The sequence below is a fragment of the Gobio gobio genome (genome assembly GCF_949357685.1).
Source record: "Gobio gobio genome assembly, chromosome: 1".
NCBI lineage: Eukaryota > Metazoa > Chordata > Actinopteri > Cypriniformes > Gobionidae > Gobio > Gobio gobio.
In genome coordinates, this window is record NC_137097.1 from 34,623,102 (window position 1) to 34,641,396 (window position 18,295).

General features: G+C 37.3%; 1 protein-coding gene across 1 annotated transcript; it reads right to left on the bottom strand.

The window, feature by feature from the left end:
* Positions 1-877: 877 nt before the first annotated feature.
* LOC307121109 (uncharacterized protein) lies at positions 878-17,471 on the bottom strand (the record flags this gene model as incomplete). The annotated part of the gene is made up of 5 exons (XM_079808541.1): positions 17,355-17,471; positions 16,242-16,351; positions 6,355-6,456; positions 5,925-6,095; positions 878-1,057 (listed from the first exon to the last, which is right to left on the bottom strand). Exons 1-5 carry the CDS (start codon positions 17,428-17,430, stop codon positions 878-880), a joined length of 639 nt encoding a protein of 212 aa, XP_079664667.1. The 5' UTR covers positions 17,431-17,471.
* Between the last annotated feature and the right edge of the window lie 824 nt (positions 17,472-18,295).

The window sequence follows — 18,295 nt, forward strand, 5'->3', positions numbered from 1 at the left end:
TATATATATATATATATATATATATATATATATATATATATATATATATATATATATATATATACACATACACCGATCAGGCATTACATTATGCAGGTGACGTGAATAACTTCATATTAGGCAGCAAGTGAACATTTTGTCCAATTTGACAAGGGCCAAATTGTGATGGCTAGACGACTGGGTCAGAGCATCTCCAAAACTGCAGCTCTTCTGGGGTGCAGTGGTCAGTATCTATCAAAAGTGGTCAGAGGAAGGAATAATGGTGAACCGGAAACAGGGTCATGAGCGGCCAAGGCTCATTGATGCACGTGAGGTGCGAAGGCTGGCCTGTGTGGTCCGATCAAACAGACGAGCTACTGTAGCTCAAATTCTGTAGCTCAGATACCACAGCACACCTTCAGGGGTCTAGTGGAGCCCATGCCTCAACTGGTCAGGGCTGGTTTGGCAGCAAACGGGGGACCAACACAATATTAGGATATATAATATTATGCCTGATCGGTGTATATAAATTGGTAATATCATGGAATGTCATGTAACTTTTAAATTTGTAGGCTTGGAAAAGTCATGGAAAGTCAGTATAATTCTAAAGCAGTTTGATGCTGTTCTTAACAGGATTCTTGCATATTCGTGTTCTCCTCTCCTTTTTTCCCCTGTAGTGAAGCATTATCTTTCTCCTCTGGCCGTGTGCTAGTGCAAGTTTTTGCATAGGTCAAGTCTTATCATATTGTGGTGTCTTCTGCCAGCACAGCGGATCCACGCACACAGTGTCTGCTACAGTGTCAGCCTGCTCCTCAGGGTGAGCGATCAGCTGTCAGGGCATCGACAGCTCAACAGCTGCTCAGGACGGACTGCATTCTTCCCTTTGCGTGAGTGCGCTTTAATTAACCGCGTTATTGGGATCTTGTGAGTCTGTGATGTGAGGTAGAGCTTCATAAGCAGGTAAATCTGTGCCAGGCTCAGAGACTGTAACCGGACACTCCTCGGGGGCCAGGATGTCAAACAGGACGTCAATGGACTGGACGGACTGACGAACGCTTTCCTCGTACGTGGGAGGCGGCTGTGGTAAAAACAGAGATAGAGCTCGACTTAAACCACATGTGTGACACACAAGATAAATGACTGTGAATCACTTATTCAAAAGCGACGCACATTTTTTAGTGTTTAACCAAAAGTACAAAACTTGAATACGTTCAGGATTAAGAAATCAAGATATTGAAAGCTTTAATAATCACTCTAATTCTTCAAGAATACACTGTAAAAAGAAAAGAGGAAAAATATTGTTGAGCTAACTTAAAAAAATAAGGCAACTTGTTACTATCAACTTTTTAAGTTAGCTCAACTAATTTGCTTTAGTTAAAGTCAACATAAAAAACTTTTGTTAGTGAAATGAGCAGCAGGTAATCTTTTTGAACTTCTTGTCAAGGCAACAAAACAATGTTTTGCATTTAGGAATGCAAGCAGCTACAATCCTTGTTTTTTTATCTCCATGTTTTCTTTTTAAAGTTAGCAAGGGAAGTCCAAACAACAGCTATAATGATAATGGCAGAGTAACAAAATTGTTGGAATCGGCCAGTTGGCGGTCAGTTTGTCACTGTTCATTGACACTAGTGAGAAATTACTATTGTTGTAGTTAAATATTTGCCACGTTTTCACCAAAGCTTGCTCGATTTCTCTCTATTTTTATTCAGTGTCATGAGGTTTTGTGTGGTGCCTTCATGCCCTTGATAAGTCATCTGCCTTAGCTTTCGGACGCAGCCATAATTGCAGTGTGGTTTAAAATTGGAAGGACTCTGATTGGCTTTCAGTGTTTTTTATCGTTCAAAAATGCTCTCAAAAGGATTCCAGCAAAATTGTTCCTATATCTGTCAGTCAGTATCTTTATAGTGGTGTGGTTATTCTCTTAAAGTCCACATGAAATCCCAATTGACCCTATTTATTTTGTTAGCGCACATTATAGTTTTGCGGTGAACAGTTAAACCGTGCAAATTAATCCACAAAACAAAATGACCTTCATAATCTTTAGTAAAAGTCTGGAAACTGTTTTTTTTTTGGCCCTGAAGCAAAATTCCTGATCATGCAGATTCCAATTACTACCAAAATAAATTGCAGAACAACAGTAAATGTGACACACCTTCAGAGTTTTTTTTAAAGGTTCATGGTTATAGTTATCATTATAGTTATCGTTCGTGGTATGAACAGACCTTCACATCTACAATCCATAAGCAACCTTAGCTATATACAGTACATGTGTGTGTGTTTATTTATATATATATATATATATATATATATATATATATATATATATATATATATATATATATATATATATATATATATATATATATATATATATTAGTGCTGTCAAATCGATTAATTATGATTAATCGCATCCAAAATAAAAGTTTGTGTTTACATAATATGTAATCTGTGTACTGTGTATAATTATTATGTATAAATACACACATGCATGTATATATTTAGGAAAATATATATTTATGTATAAAATATGTATAATTATGTATAATAAAAATGATATCAATAAATATACAGTATATACATGCAAATATTTCTTAAATATATACATATTTGCAGTGCTTCATGGGAGTGGGCGGAGCTAAATAGGTGGTTGTTTCGACTCTGGTGGAATTTTTTGCACAGCATCATGGGTAATGTAGTTGTTCACCACAAATTCTGCTGTTAAACTGCTGATTTTTTTAAAAAAATTAATAAAAAATAAAAAATTAAAAGAATTAGCTGAAATAATGTTATTCATAATGTACATAATGCATTATATCACTAATTTCATAAATAACTGTAGCCAAAGCTAAAATGCATTATAATACTTGCACATTCTTTGTTACATTTTAGTTAATAAAGGTGTAACAATGTATAATAACATATTCTAACTGTGGATACGATTATTCACAAGATCATACAATGCATTATAAGGTGCATTACAAGGCTTACTTAATGCATTAAAATGCTTTTATAATGCATTATACATAAAGGCTTTAAGTTAAGTGTTACCAAAACATCTTGTAGAAAACATAAAGATGTAGTTTATTATTATTTAGCATTGCTGCTGCAGCAGGTCAGTACTTTCCCAAAAGATAAAGACCTTTGCACTATGCTAATTCATAACACAGTGCTCAACATTTATTTAAACAAATTCAGCTGGTGATATTACTGCCATTTTATCTGTCTCTCCATGGCTATCTCTTTATCATGTTTAATCTTTGAGCTCTGAGCCTTCCCTTCAGCCTCCTAAAAAAAACAGAGCTATTATAGGACAGACAATACGGCGGCCTTTAGATGGAGAACAAGCTCACTTAGCCCAGTAATCTGGTTAATAGGTGAGAGCCGCCCCTCGTGAGTGAACGATCCACCCATTGAGTGAACGAGAGGACAGACGGACAATGAGCCGTACTCTCTGCCAATGTTTACCTTTCAAGACCGGCCACTTTTATTGTGTTTGACGTGCATTATTTCCCATTAGTGTGTGTGCTCATGCATTTCCTTGCACAAAGTCAATATCAAAAGGCCTTGAAATTCTGAAAGCATGCATGCGTCATGCGCAGGTGAGGGATACTGGGCCTTTATGCGCGCCAGTGAATGGCCGTTTCTCAGATATACGATCATGTTACGGAGAATAAAATTGAGGGTCATTCGTATTAAAAACATAGGGCCCTATTTTAACGATCTGAGCGAATGGCGCAGGTGCACTTAGGGTGTGTCCGAATCCCCTTTTGCTAGCCTAACGACGGAAAAAACGGTCGACACACCAGGCGCATGGTCCAAAAGGGTTGTACCTAGTCTCTTAATGAGTCATGGCCGGGTGTGTTTTGGGTGTAACGTGCAATAAACCAATCAGAGTCTCATCTCCCATTCCCTTTAATAGCCAGTTGCGCTCGCACCATGGCGGATCCGTTATTTACATGGTGGAATTTGCGAGCGGAAAGACTGAACGCTTCTCCAGAGAGGAATCTTTTATTTTTAATATTTAAAAATGTTTGTGTGCTGCTGCGCGTCCCTATGTGTGTAATAATCAGAGTGTAAGCACGTTGTGCACACGCCTATAGGCGCATATTACTAACACACCCTTTCAATATAACACAAAAAATACTAAGCTATTGACTTACGACCAGGTTTTTGTTGGTCAATGGTGCAGTTGTTTTCAGTTCCTCAAAATAACAGGGCCAACAATGCGCATGAACACACCTGGTTTTCAGACCAGCACGCCCATGGGCGAACAGATGGGCGCGAGTGCATATCAAGAGTCTGTATGATATGTGTTCTTTTATCAGTTTTCAGGGCATGTTTTTTTTGTTCCATGGGTGGCTCAGCTAAACAGGCCAATAAGAGACTATTAACTATAATTCAAACTGTCTCATTAAAATGTCTACAAATGTATAAAACAGATCAGAGATCAAGTAAAAACCATTGACACTTTTGTGAATCTGCATGATTCATGAGTTCACAAAGATACGTTTTGAAACAGTTATGATGTAAAGAAGCCTTGTTTACTGAAATCACATGGCACACGGATTCGAAACAAGAGATTTGTAAAGGTTTCAAAGCTTTGTGAAGCAGTGTTTCGAAATCGGCCATCACTAGCATCTACAACTCATTGCTGAAACAGACTGTGACAATTTGAAAATATACAGGCTTATTAAATTAATATATTTTTTGCAATTTTATGATTATAGGTAAAATCAGTTTGTTTCTATCCAGCCATTTATAAAAAACGTAACTTTTGCTTTTATTACATTTAAATAAAAATGCTTTGCTTTTTATTTTGAAAACAGTAAAATGGCATATCATGTCAACCAGTCATTTGTTGGAGAAAGTTACTTTTAAATGTAATGCGTTACAATATTGTGTTACTCCCTAAAAAAGTAACTAATTACATTATTTCGTTACTTTTCATGGAAAGTTATGCGTTACGTTACTTTTGCGCTCCTTTTCCTCACCTGGGCTGGGCTTGCTTGTCTTTTAATAACAAAAAAAAGTTCTGTCTTTGGCAAATGTAAAGGCCCTTTCACACCAAAAGTAGCTGGGTTTCCATCCAAACGTGAAGCGAATCTGTTCAAAGTTCGCAAAAAAATTTGGTGCGTTTCCATCAAGTTGTTTGAGCCGATGACGGTAGTATTGGTAACCTAGTAACCAACAGTAAATAAAACGCCATCATCGGAAACAGCCGATTAGTCACGTGGGTTTAATGTTCGCTACATCAGAATTTATTCAGCAAATGCATTTCCAGCTCCCATTATTCGCTTTAACTCTTTTTCAAAAGACACCTCAAGCAAGCATAAAAACTTTTTTGCGAATTAAGGGATTTCCCCCCCAAAAACGTTTCCATCACTCGTTTCTGATACGATACTTCAAAATGCGCATAAAAACAGGGTGATGGAAATTCAAATTCACGCCTCTACAGTAGATACAATACATGGGAAAGTTAAAGCCGCAGTCTTTAACTTTTTGCACTCTAGCGGTTAATAAACAGAGCTGCATGCGTCTTGAGGAAGAACATTGCAGCCGGAGCTACTTCTCTCTGTTTATGTCTATAGCGAGTCACGCAGGGACTGTGCTCCTCCGCAGCAGTGCCGGTCTAAAATAGTCCCAATATAAACACTTATTATAAGTGTACCATAATGATTCAGGGTAAGACAAAAACACGGTTTGGAAAATGGATTCATGTTGTACATTCTCATTATATATTTTTGTAAATCTTCAACACAAAAAAAGTTACAGACAGCAGCTTTAAGTAACTTGCATTACTTTTTTGAAAAAGTAACTCAGGTATTTATTGTAAATTTAAAAGCAATGCGCTACTTTACTAGTTACTTGAAAAAAGTAATCCGATTACGTAGCTCAGGTTACTTTTACCCAACACTGAATGTGATTACTATGGCTAAAAGAGTCACCTCAGTCACAATAGGTCCGCTGAGGCCGAAGCGGTCGGCTATCATCATGTGGATCTGCCGTTGTCTGTCTTTCTTGCGCACGCTCTCGTACGAGGGCAGACGAGGAAGAGGAGGCTCCAGTGAGGACAGGTAATAGCTGCTGGGCACACCGATGAGGAACAAAGAGCCCGACTGACAGACACAAGCACAAACAAAATATAAACTGATGATATGGGGCGTATCAAATTAATCTCTTTCACCCTAATGTTGTTCCAAACCTGTATTAATTTCTTTCTTCTGCACAAGACAATACGTACAAACAAAAGTGAGTATCTTTCCATTCAGGAAAAGTATTTTGGTGCCTATTGGTCATACAGGTTTGTAAAGACATGACGGTGAGTAAATGACGAACTACTGTGCGGAAGGATGCGGGTTCTTTCATAGCGCTTACCTGTGCACTGACGTTATCATGACCCGTGTCGTGTGTTTGCTCAACGTCAGATGAAGCAACTAGAGTCTGTCTGCTGTTGTAGTACTGAGGAGGAGGAGCTTCCTGTTCAACAAGAAATCACAAGCCTCTGTTAATACACTGTAAAAAAAATTAACAAAATACTTTTAAATTTGAAGTGTCACACAGGGAATTCTGGGCATTTTACAGTTTTTCACTGTAAATTATAATTTGCTTAACTGTTTTAACTTCTAAAAACTGTGTATTTAATTGTGTTTTACTGTAAAAAAAATTACATGAAATGTCTGGCTAGATCCTTTACTGTTTTCCCTGTATATAATATACTTATTTAATCTATTACCAGTTGTTTTTAGCATTTTACAATATTATACAGTAAAAATTACACACATTTTTACAGTGTATGACATTTCTGAAATCTACCGTTCAAAAGTTTGGGTATGATTTTTTAAATGTTTTTAGAAATAACTCTCTTCTGCTCACCAAGACTGCATTTGATATTTGATCAAAAATACAGTAAAAATAGTAATGCTGTGAAATACTCGTACAATTTATACAATTTCTGTTTTTACGTGAATATACAGTAAAATGTTATGTATTCCTGTGATCAAAGCTGAACTTTCAGCATCATTACTCCAGTCTTCAGTGTCACATGATCCTTCAGAAACCATTCTGACATGATGTTTATTATCAATGCTGAAAACAGTTGTGCTGCTTCATAGTTTTAGCTTCATCTCCATTTCCGGAGCTCAGCCACCAGCATAGCGGTTACAATGTTTTCAATGTTGAGTCAAACCATCACCAATCTTGATTTAAAGTCTCACACCCCCGTCTTTGTCTTCCGCAATGTCTCTCCTCCTCTTCCTACTTCTGCAATGTAAAATCAGGCCTCTGGATGGTCGTAAATTACGCCGCTAAAGAGAAGACCACCAAGCAACTTCCTCCATGGCTCCCTCCCCTCCCATCCACCACTAGATTAGGCAGGCGGGCCCTGCGTGAGGCAGAGGAATTCCTCCAGCCCAGCCGGACACTCAGTGATTACCCCACACCTAAATAGAAGCCTTTGTGTCCCGGGACAATACAGTGTCTTACTGCGTCATCAGGGTGCTGAGTAACAATCCCCACAGTGGCGTTTTAAAGGTCTGCCTCTGTTTTGCACCCTTGTTTCTGTGGCAGGTACTATTAAACGAGCGCACTCCGTTTTACAGGCCCATATGTCACCCGGACAAGTCAGTCATTAGTGCACTAGTTGGCCCAAATGTGCAGAGAAGGGTCAGAAATTAACCAGGCCTTGAGGTAAAATACAATGAAAATTAGTATCAGTTATTTATATTTCATTTCTGGGAGAATTTCACGTCAAAAATTTTAAGAAAAAATAAGAAATTATATTTTGGACGAAGAGAATGAAACCTTTTTAAGACATTATTTTCTTTATTTAAAAAAAAAAAAAAACACTTTGGGTGACATTTCTACCATAACTGTGTGTGGACAGTTTCATATTGTCAATATATTATTATTATTTCATTAAATTCTGTAATTACATTTTAAAATACATTTTTAAAGGCAGTACAACATATTCTACCATAAATACTTTACCAATCAAATAATGTCACAATGGCAAAAATATGCATGTTTAAAAAATAGGACATGATATGTAAAATATAATTTCTTGTAAATTTGGGTCAAAACATGATATCTTGAGATTCACCCTTGTGTAAGACGTATAAAATGGTTATTTTGCAATAATACATTGCTGACTGTACCAAAAAGTGTATTTTCTAATACTGTCAAATGTTTTAATAATGACTTTGATGTGTTGACTAACATACTAAAGTCCTTATCATTTTAACTATAGTGTGTTATTCAATATTACATTTAACGTCAATATATTTTAATATATTTGTATTTCAAAGACGAGAAGAAATTATGAAATTTCTACTTAAGTGGGTCAAAAATGCACTCAAAAGTTCAGCTATTTGCATTAAATGTAAATATAAACTATTATACATTTTCATTTAATTGCAATTAACATGCATTTAAGTGTCTGAAAACATTACATTCAGTTCAAACTTAAGTATATTCTTTTAAATGAACAACATGCTTTTTATTTTTATATTGTTAGAAAAAAAGTTCCCTCTCAAAGGTACAAAAAAATGCCTGTCAATCAATTTTTCAGTAGGCAAATATCGTCCCCTAATAGAAACTGGGCCCTAATCTGAGACACTGCTGATGTCTTGGACTCCTGACAGCTCTGACATCACTCACGGTGACGTATTTTGACCTTTCCCATCACCCCTCTCATTCGGGACTCTGAGAGACACGTTTAGTAAATGTGAGATCAGAGGTCACCTTCCCTCACTGGTTTTCACGCTCAACAGTCTCGGAGTCCCCCCAGTAAGAGAGACGTTCTTTTGTTTGCTCCTCTGATTCAGGCAGTGTGAAAAAGCAAAAGCGTGTAAAATCAGTCCTGAAGTCGGGGGAGGACCTCTTCAGCGGTGTGCCTTTTTGAGTGCCTGACCTAAAGTAAAACCTTTGTCTCCTGTGATCCCCCCCACCAAAACACTGAACCTAACGATCAAACGCCTCAATAAGAAGACATATATGTCTCAAAATGAGTCAAGTTTCTATTGGAGAGACGATGAAAGAGTTTCATTTGCATTGGCCTGTTGTTTAGTAGTAGTTTAGTAACTTCCTGCTGACAACTCCAGCATAGACCAGCATGAATTCCATGTTGGTCCAGGATAGTTTATGCTGGTCCACAGTATGCAAACATACAGTACCTTATGCTGGATTTTTCAGCAGGGCTTGTATTATGCAAGTCATAAAGTTTAAGAAACGCCAAGCAACATTAGAGATTTACCATGCTAAAGACAGATTTCTTCTTCATTGATCTAAGTATCGGATTGTTTTACCCATAATAGTGGATAATTATCCACAAGGTGAAAAATGTACTACTACAATAATTTTGTCCGCTTAAACCCCGCCCCTTTCTTACAATCAACCGCAAACTCGCATTCAGCCGATCTGCCTCCTTCCAATCAGCATCCAGTGGATTGAATCAAGTCCCGCCCTTTTTTCTTTTTCAATAATCCATTTCACTCTAATGTACTTCACATACGGAAGAAAAGAGCTGACTTCTGTTTCATTGCGACTTTTACGAGCATAAACAAATCTATAGAGAGCAATTTACAAACAACTGACAACTCATAATATGCCACTAGTTGTTAAAATGTATTTAAATAGGCCATACTATACACATTTTGTCTTTAGGCTAGAATAAGTTTTCATGCTTAAATGTAAAAAAAAAAAAAAAACTCAAAAAAACATTATTTTTCCCATATTCTCCATTGTTGCATTGTTTGTACTTAAAGGTGCAGTAAGCGATTTCTGAGAAACGATGTTGACTGAGCACCAAAACACACTTTTAGCCAATCAGCAGCAAGAGGCGTGTCCACTAATGATGTGGGAGGAGAGAGAGTGAGCCAATTAGCAGTAAGAGGCGTGTCCACTCATGATGGCTGACGCGTGCGTGTGTCCGTTAAGTCCATGATACCTTAGGGTGTTCCATTTGTCATTTTAGGTCTCAGAAGGGTGCTCGCAAGTGCTCCCTTTGCGATTGATATGCGCACTTTTGCAGAGCCCGCACTGATGCAAGCTCCGCAGCAGACTTCTACCCGATAGTCAAAGCAACGTTATGTCACAAAAGTGCGGACTCTTAGGGAGACCGCGAGTGTTCCAACCAGAGCAAGTGTTTTTAGGTGAGGAAGAGGAAATATACTGTACATGCTGAAGGAGATGTGGTACAGTCGTATAAATAGCATGCATGAGAGGAAAATGCGAGTCTCTACAAGTTTTCTGCTGACATTTTGGAAAACTGGGGTTTTAAATGCTTTGTTTAACACCACAACTCATATGATTGCAGTTGAGCGCTGCAGGGATGATGTATTTCTGTAGGCCAAAACCAGGAAACGAGTTGCATTTTAGCACTTCCAGTTCCATCGCCTCGAAGTCAATGGGTTTTTTGAATGGGTCTGTGGTGAACACAAATTCTACAGCACAAAAAATCATCAGTAATTTTTTTAAAGCTTTTACTTGTCTTTAAAGGGGGGGGGGAAACACTCAGTTTCAGTCAGTCTCATGTCAATCTTGAGTACCTAGAGAGTAGCACTGCATCCTGCATATCTCCGAAAAGTCTTTATTTTTATTATAATTATAAAAGGAAGATGCGCTGTTCCGAGTCTTTCCGGAAAAAGCCGTGCGGCTGGGGGCGTATCGTGTGGGCGGAGCTAAAGAATGTCGAGCGCGCGCCGCTGTTACTGTGTTGAGTGCGTCTGAAAGCTGCGTCATCCCTAAAAACTTTATTCAACATAAAAAATGGCTTTTAATCAGATACAGCCATACATCTATGATCCGGAATCAGACCCAGAGGCTGAAGTTGAACAGGAGCAGCAGCAAAAACGACTAGAGCAGGACGTCGACTATGTGGTAGGCCTATAAGTTACACTAACTATATAATATGTTTAGCGGCTTGTGTTATTTAGAACACCATGTCAAGCGCGAGTGTTACAATGTGTGTGTGTGTGTGTGTGTGTGTGTGTGTGTGTGTGTGTGTATGTGTGTGTGTGTTTACGCGTGGTTTGTGAAGACATGATTTGTAGTAAGCGGACTGGTTTTGCGCGTCAGGCTAGTGTTTACATAGAAAGACATGGAATAGTAGCGCATTTGAATGAAGAACCGCGCTTATTTAGTTCAACATATTTCCCCATTCTTTGTGTATTGTTGTTTGGAGTGCTTTTACAATACACAAACATACACATATAGTGGCCAGCTAAACAAATGTACACACACTATACATCGCATGCTCCATTGATCAATACGTGATCATGTTTGGGCTACTTGATGGGCATAGGCAAAAACAGACATTTGAAGCAGTCAAACCTGCGGTTCCAACGTTGGGACCTTTATCGTTGGGACCGCTCCATCCTTCAGTATTAGGCGATCTGAAAATCCGGCGTCGAACTGGGCCTTGTTTATAAAACAATCGGCACCGAAATGCAGGGAACAGACATAAATATTTGCGCAACTCAGTTGTTGATCCGGAAAAGCAAATTCCATCTGTACGAGCCAGCGCTCTGATGGGCGTAGCCTATTGCTTTCACGCTCTCTCTCTCTCTCTGCGCGCGCTCTTCCGGTAGAATTGTCCGTACGGCCCATACAAGGAAATTCCGCCCTGTTGACGTCAAGCGGACCCATGATCGAAAAAAACTTTCCGAAACTTATGACTAACAGGAAGTACTAATTTTGGCAAAGAAATACTCCCATTAAACGTCCACCTTAGCTTATGAAACGGTGTCCATGTTTAGCATGGGAATCCAAGTCTTTAACAGTGCCAAAAGATCAGTATGCATGAAACAGCATTTCACCCCCCCTTTAAAAAGGCAGTTGCTATCAAGTGTCTAAACGTGACTACAGAGGTAACTCCAACTTTCAAGCTTAATAATGGCATTGAAGTCATGTGACAATAGTGTAGTTCATATCCTAGTTTAGTTTTTTACTTCTGCTGTAACCATGTCTTAGACATGGCGGGTTAGTCTTATTGGTTATTTAAAGGAATTACATTATTAAATGATTAAAAGGGATTTAAGGAAATAAAGAAAAATAAATGAGAACGGTAAACGTTCCAGTTCTATTGTAGTTATGAATAATATTTTAAATCATTTTTTTAACATGCACACATTCACTCTGATTTTCTTCTGCCTAATATGTAAAAAACATTTCTTGTCACGTCAAATTCAGTTATGATTTACATAAATAATATCATATTTTCGATTCAAAGCGGTGCAATTTCATAAAAATGTCAAGTAGTTTGCATCACTCGGTATTACTGTTGGTCGCTGAACGTTTTTATAGTAAAACAGTTGTCAAATTGAAATGTTTAGCTGCTTACATCTTACGACGCACTCTTTCACTCCTATAACAAAAGTGTCGCGTTGGAATTCGCATTGACAGTAAGCTCCGCCTTCTTTGATTTGATTGGCCATCTCACTCATTGTGACAAGCGCTGTTCGACCGCTGAGGCAGATCAACCTAAAAATGTAACATTTGACTTTTGTCATCCTATAGCAACAAACAGAGCGGTGTGTAATGGAGTACAGCAGAGCAGCATCAAGCATATCAAATATTGGGGGGGGACAATCTGTCCATTTCTAATTATTTGGGGGGACTTGTCCCCCTCAATGTCTATGTAAAAAACGAAAAAGTTGCTGCCTTAAATTTTTTATCAACTTGGATGTTTAAGTCATTTGAACTTAAATTACATTATCTGACTCTTGTATTACTTTGGAAATGTTTGATGAGTTTTGAAAAGAACTGCTACTTTTACATGGTGTAAATAGAATATATCACTATTTTCACTTATAAATAGCATCTACAGCTATTTGCACTTACTGTAAATATCATCTATCGCTAAGAAAATTTGCTATTTTCACTGAGTGTAAATAGCCGCTGCCTTAAAAAATGTCCTGGCTCTTCCAATCTTTATAATGGCAGAGAATGGCTGTTTCTGTTTTGAAGTCCATAAAAGTGTTTCAAAATCTAAAATGTAAATATAAATATGGATATTTTTCTTACACAAACGCTTCGCTTCTGAAAGCCTTTATTAACCCCCTGGAGCCGTGTGGAGTACTTTTATAATGGATGGATGCACTTTTATGGACTTCAAAACCGACACAGCCATTCTTTGCCATTATAATCTTTGAAGAGCCAGGTCATTTTTTAATATAACTACGATTGTATTCGTCTGAAAGAAGAATGTCATAGACACCTATAGCAGTGTGTGAGGGTGGGTAAATCATGGGCTAATTTTAATTTTTGGGTGAACTATTCCTTTAAAGCTATGTAAAAACAAATGTTGTCATAATGTATCATATCATGTAATTTTTTTACATTGTGGTCTTCTTGCTTTGCCAGGTTACTGGTTTGCATGAAAGCAGGTAGAACAGGTAATTTCAATGAGTTGATAGGATTAAACAAAATATGGTAATATCTGTGTACACGGTGTGCCTCTTACTCATTTAACCTGGACCTCATGTCTGTCTTCATCACTGTTTAACTTAGCAGACATGCTTTTGCATTTCCTCTTTGTGGGGGGCAGCGGAGGCAGTTTCCATGTGTTACTAAGATAAGGTTAAAGTTCTCTCCGGGGGGGCGATTAGGGCTGAAAGTGAACAGGAAAAGGAAAAGCTGAGGATGAGGTATGACTTCAGGCTATGTCACAAAGTGTGAGCAGAGCAGATAAACGCTGCACTCTCTCTGTCTAATCTAACATCTGCTCTCACGACCCATGTCCTGAGGACCTGACGCAGTACAGGAGAGAAGATCTGACATGAGCTGAGCTTTCACAGCCCACATGGAAGGTCCCTGCACTTTTAAAAAACGCCACTGAATTTTTTTTTTTTTTTTTTTTTGCCCAATTCAATCATATTTTCAGCTACCTCAGTTTTGAACTTTCACACTTGAATTAAAACGTGTTTTAAAATGTTCAGACCCTAGTAATCTCTCTGTTAGAAAAGACCTCACACCTCACAATTTTTTTCATGGTTTGTTATCACAACTTCTTATATTTTGTCAAAGCAACTTAAAGGGATGGTTCACCCAAAAATGAATATGAGCCCATGATTTACTCACCCTCAAGTCATCCTAGGTGTATAAGACATTGTTCTTTCAGACGAATACAATCAGAGTTATATAAAAAAATGTCCTGGCTCTTCCAAGCTTTATAATGGCAGTGAAAGGCAGCCCAAAATTTGAAGTTCAAAAAAATGCATCCATCCATTATAAAAGTGCTCCACACGGCTCCAGGGGTTAATAAAGGCCTTCTGAAGTGAATCCATGGGTTTGTGTAAGAAAAATATCCATATTTAACACATTATAAAGTAAAATATCCAGCTTCTGCCAGAGCGCCTTCTGTATTCAACAAAAAAAGTTTTAAATCCTTTCCCAACGTTCCATGTGGGCCGGATCTGGGTCGACACTATGTTGCTGTCTGGGTTAATTATTCAGTTTCATTACCACCACCAATGAAGAGTAATCCCTTATTTTACCTTTTTAAGGGAAAAGTCATAGGCGGAGTTTGGGGGGGGGGGGGGGGGGGTTGAGGGGGGCACTAGACCAGAGTCAATGATTTTGTCTACGCTATGAATAAAAAAAGAAATTATAATAATTATATAATTAAACTTTTCTTATTTTATTTGTCTTATCCTTTTAGTGTAGAATGAGTAAGCTGATTGCTTTTAGGATGACAAAAATTTTAGGCTGATTCTTTTTTTAGACTGCTCTACCTCAGTGGTCTAACAGCGTTCGTCAATGTCAAAATAATCGAGATGGCCAATTAAATTAAAGATGACCGGGCTTACTGTCATACTGTCACTGTGACAACGCAACAAGAGTTTGTGGAAAGATTTAAATAGATGCAAGTATGAGGCAACTGTTTTATGATAGAAATGTTCAGCTAGCGACAGTAATAGATCTAGTGATACAAACTGCTCAACTTTTTATGGCAAAAAGTGTTTGCATTTTCTACATATTAGACATACGAATAAGAGTGAACTTCATTAGCCTTACTACATTTAGACCTAGAACCTATTCTTGTGTATTTATTCCCTTAAATACCCTAATTAAAATTCTTTAATTATTCAATTCCTTTACTATTATTATTATTAATAATAATATAAATTATACCCCAAGGTGTCCCCCCAAGCACAAAAGTGAAACTCTGCCTGCGGGAAAAGTAATTCAATTACAGTAGCACTCAGTAATGAGTTACACCCAACACTGAAAGTTAATTTATTTTAAATGTCCTAAATTGCAACTTCATTGTTACAAATGTGTAATTACAAATATATTTAAATACATGACATGGTTGCCATTCAGCAGTAACTTTAACCATATTAAACATATTTCAAAGACAATAGGCCTATAATTATAAAATGACATATAAAGATGTGCTTAAGTGGGTCAGAAACACTCTAAAGTTCAACAATAAATTTATAAAATAAATCTATAAATTTAAACTATAATACATTTTCATTTCATTGCAATTAACATTACACTTAAGTATATTATAAGTGCTCTTTTTAAAAGTGCACGAGGGAAGACATCTTTTGCCCTGGAGCTTTACTCCTCCACTCAGTTAAAGATCTGATTACTGTGTAACTTTTCTAGGGCACTTGTAGCCGTGATAGTCAAGGGAACGGTCATGCTGTCTTGTGCTCCTCACTAACAGAACGGCTTGTTTACACGCTGACTCACGTGAACCTGGACAGATTGTGCTTTTCACTCTCAAATCTTTGACTTGAGCGTTCTTGCTTACGTTGCTTAAGTTTGTTTTGCTTGATGTCGCAGCTGACGATAACAATGTGTCACAGTGTTTGCTAAAGCACATGGTGGAGCTCTTGAAAGTTTAGAGATAATATGTAATCTCTGATTGTGTGTCAGTGTACTGAACAGTGGGAGACGTTCTTCATTCGCAAAAAATATCAAACTGGGTCAGCTGTAACTCTTTAACTACATTTGATACTTTCATTCGACTAAACTGTCCAGCATTGAACGGCTGATTTCATTTGGAAAGGAAAATGACAAATTACCTCTCATTAATATCTCACGTCTCCTCTAAAGTTTCAGAAGAAATCTCAGCAATGTCTCAGACTGTGCTCAGAGAAAGCTAGAGATGTCAATATGACCATTTCCCATTAAACTCTACCAAGACCAAACTGTATGGGCTGCATTAATTCCCAAGCCTTAAACACCCAAGGCACGTAATGAAACCAAAACTGAGAAGGTATGAAAGCTTTGATGAATGAGATTTTGCTCACCATGTCAGCACGAGATTCGCGATAAACCCTCATTTTGCAGCAGTGGGGAACCTTCCGGTACAGGATCAACAGCAGCACCACGATCATAAAGAAAAACACCAGACAACAGACTGAAAAAAGACAACACACACCGCAAACATCAGTCAGTCTGTTACCCTTCAGAAACACTTTGGCTGCTTTTTCTGTCAACTCATCCATTAAAATGTACAATTCGGTTAATTGGTTAAAGACGGGCACAATTTATGCAATTTAAAACATTTAAGCATAAAAAACACAAGTCTTTACAATCTTGGCAAGTATAATTTCTACCTAATAAGGTCTTAAGAACTCATGTTATATCCGCACACAGACACACACACACATATATTCAATAACATTCAATATTATATATATTTGTGTGTGTGTATACTATACTATACACACACACACACATGCACGCACATACATATTATATTTTTAAATAAATAAATATATAAGTGTGTGTGTCTCAATGTTGGGTGTAATTAATTACTAAGTAATCTACTGTCATTTACAGCAATTAAATTACTTTTCCTTTGAACAAGTTAGGGATTACTCTTAATTTTTCCTGTAATTTACAGTTACTTCTGATGTAATTGCATTAAATGCTGCATAGCACGATGATTTCACATCTAATTCGATTTTTTTTTTTAAATATATGTTTTAATGTAACCTTATCTCTTTAAATACTTTGGCCAGTTCGAGAATAGTGTATGCAATAATATGTATATTATTTATTGTAAAGAATTAAAAGCACAGTTTCATGTCTATTTTGTTCAACTGGTCCGAGGTTTATGTGAGATTTAGAAAGGAAGTAATAAGTAATGCAATAATTTATAGAGAGAGTAATTAGTACAGTAATTTAATTACACTGTTGAAGATGAAATTAGTAGGCTAGCTAGTAATTAATTATTTTTTTTAACTTACCCAACACTGATATAAACAGTAAAACAACCTTTAAGATTTGAGACTCAACCATTTTTAAAATAGTTAATACTACTTTTAAACAATTAATAATAGCCCAATTAAGACATGTAACATTGTAACGAATACAATATTTATATGGATAAAACATCTGATGATATTCCGACTCACATGCACCCACGACGATTGTCCGCTGGTCCGCCGAGAGGCTCGTGGAGGGGACCGTAGGGGACACAGTGGTGAACATCTCTGACAAATACAACTCTCCTAACAAGCGACCCAAGCTGTCTCATAGTAAGTCACCAGAAGAGCCCTCTTTCTTTCTCCCCAGCTTCATCTCAGAGAAGTTCAGTTGAGTGAACTGAGCGTCAGTCACGACTCACATCCTAGTCCTCACGAAGCAACGGATACATTGTTGCCATCAGTGAATGGACAGAGAGTCTTACTATGGTGAAGGCTTATACCAACAACGGTCGTGACTGGACGCTGATAGGGAAGTTGCTAAGCAACGGTTGCAAAGACTAATTAATATTCATGCGCTCAGCCTTCACCATAGTAGGATTCGTTCATTTCGGGGTGAGGAGCGTGTGAAAAAGACACAAATAAAGTAGTGAATTTGTTTATGTCCTATCATAGAAATACCGAAATGAAAGTTATCTTTAAAAAATATTAATAATTAATTCTATGCCATGCTCAATCTCACCGTTTGCCTCAAATCGCTCAAGCTGAAACATTCCTTGAACGTTTACCGGTTGTCTTGGAGATAAGCAGGACTTTGCGCTTATAGAGCGCCACCTAACGTTAGCATTCAACTTTTATGTCATTTTATTGAACGTATCAGAACGAAAATATACATCTACAAAGGCATTGATTAATACACATAAACAGGTATTAAACAAGGCACGTATTAGTTAAATATACACTGCAATAAATGCTTTTCTTACTTAGTATTTTTGTCTTTCTAGTCCAAATATCTAAAAATTCTTACATTAAGAAACATTTACTAGACAAGGAAAAATAATTGTCTTGTTTTGGGAAAAAAACACTCAAAATCGTGTTTCTGTTTGAATTAAGATTATTTTGCTTATTTTAAGCAAATGCTCACTTAATTT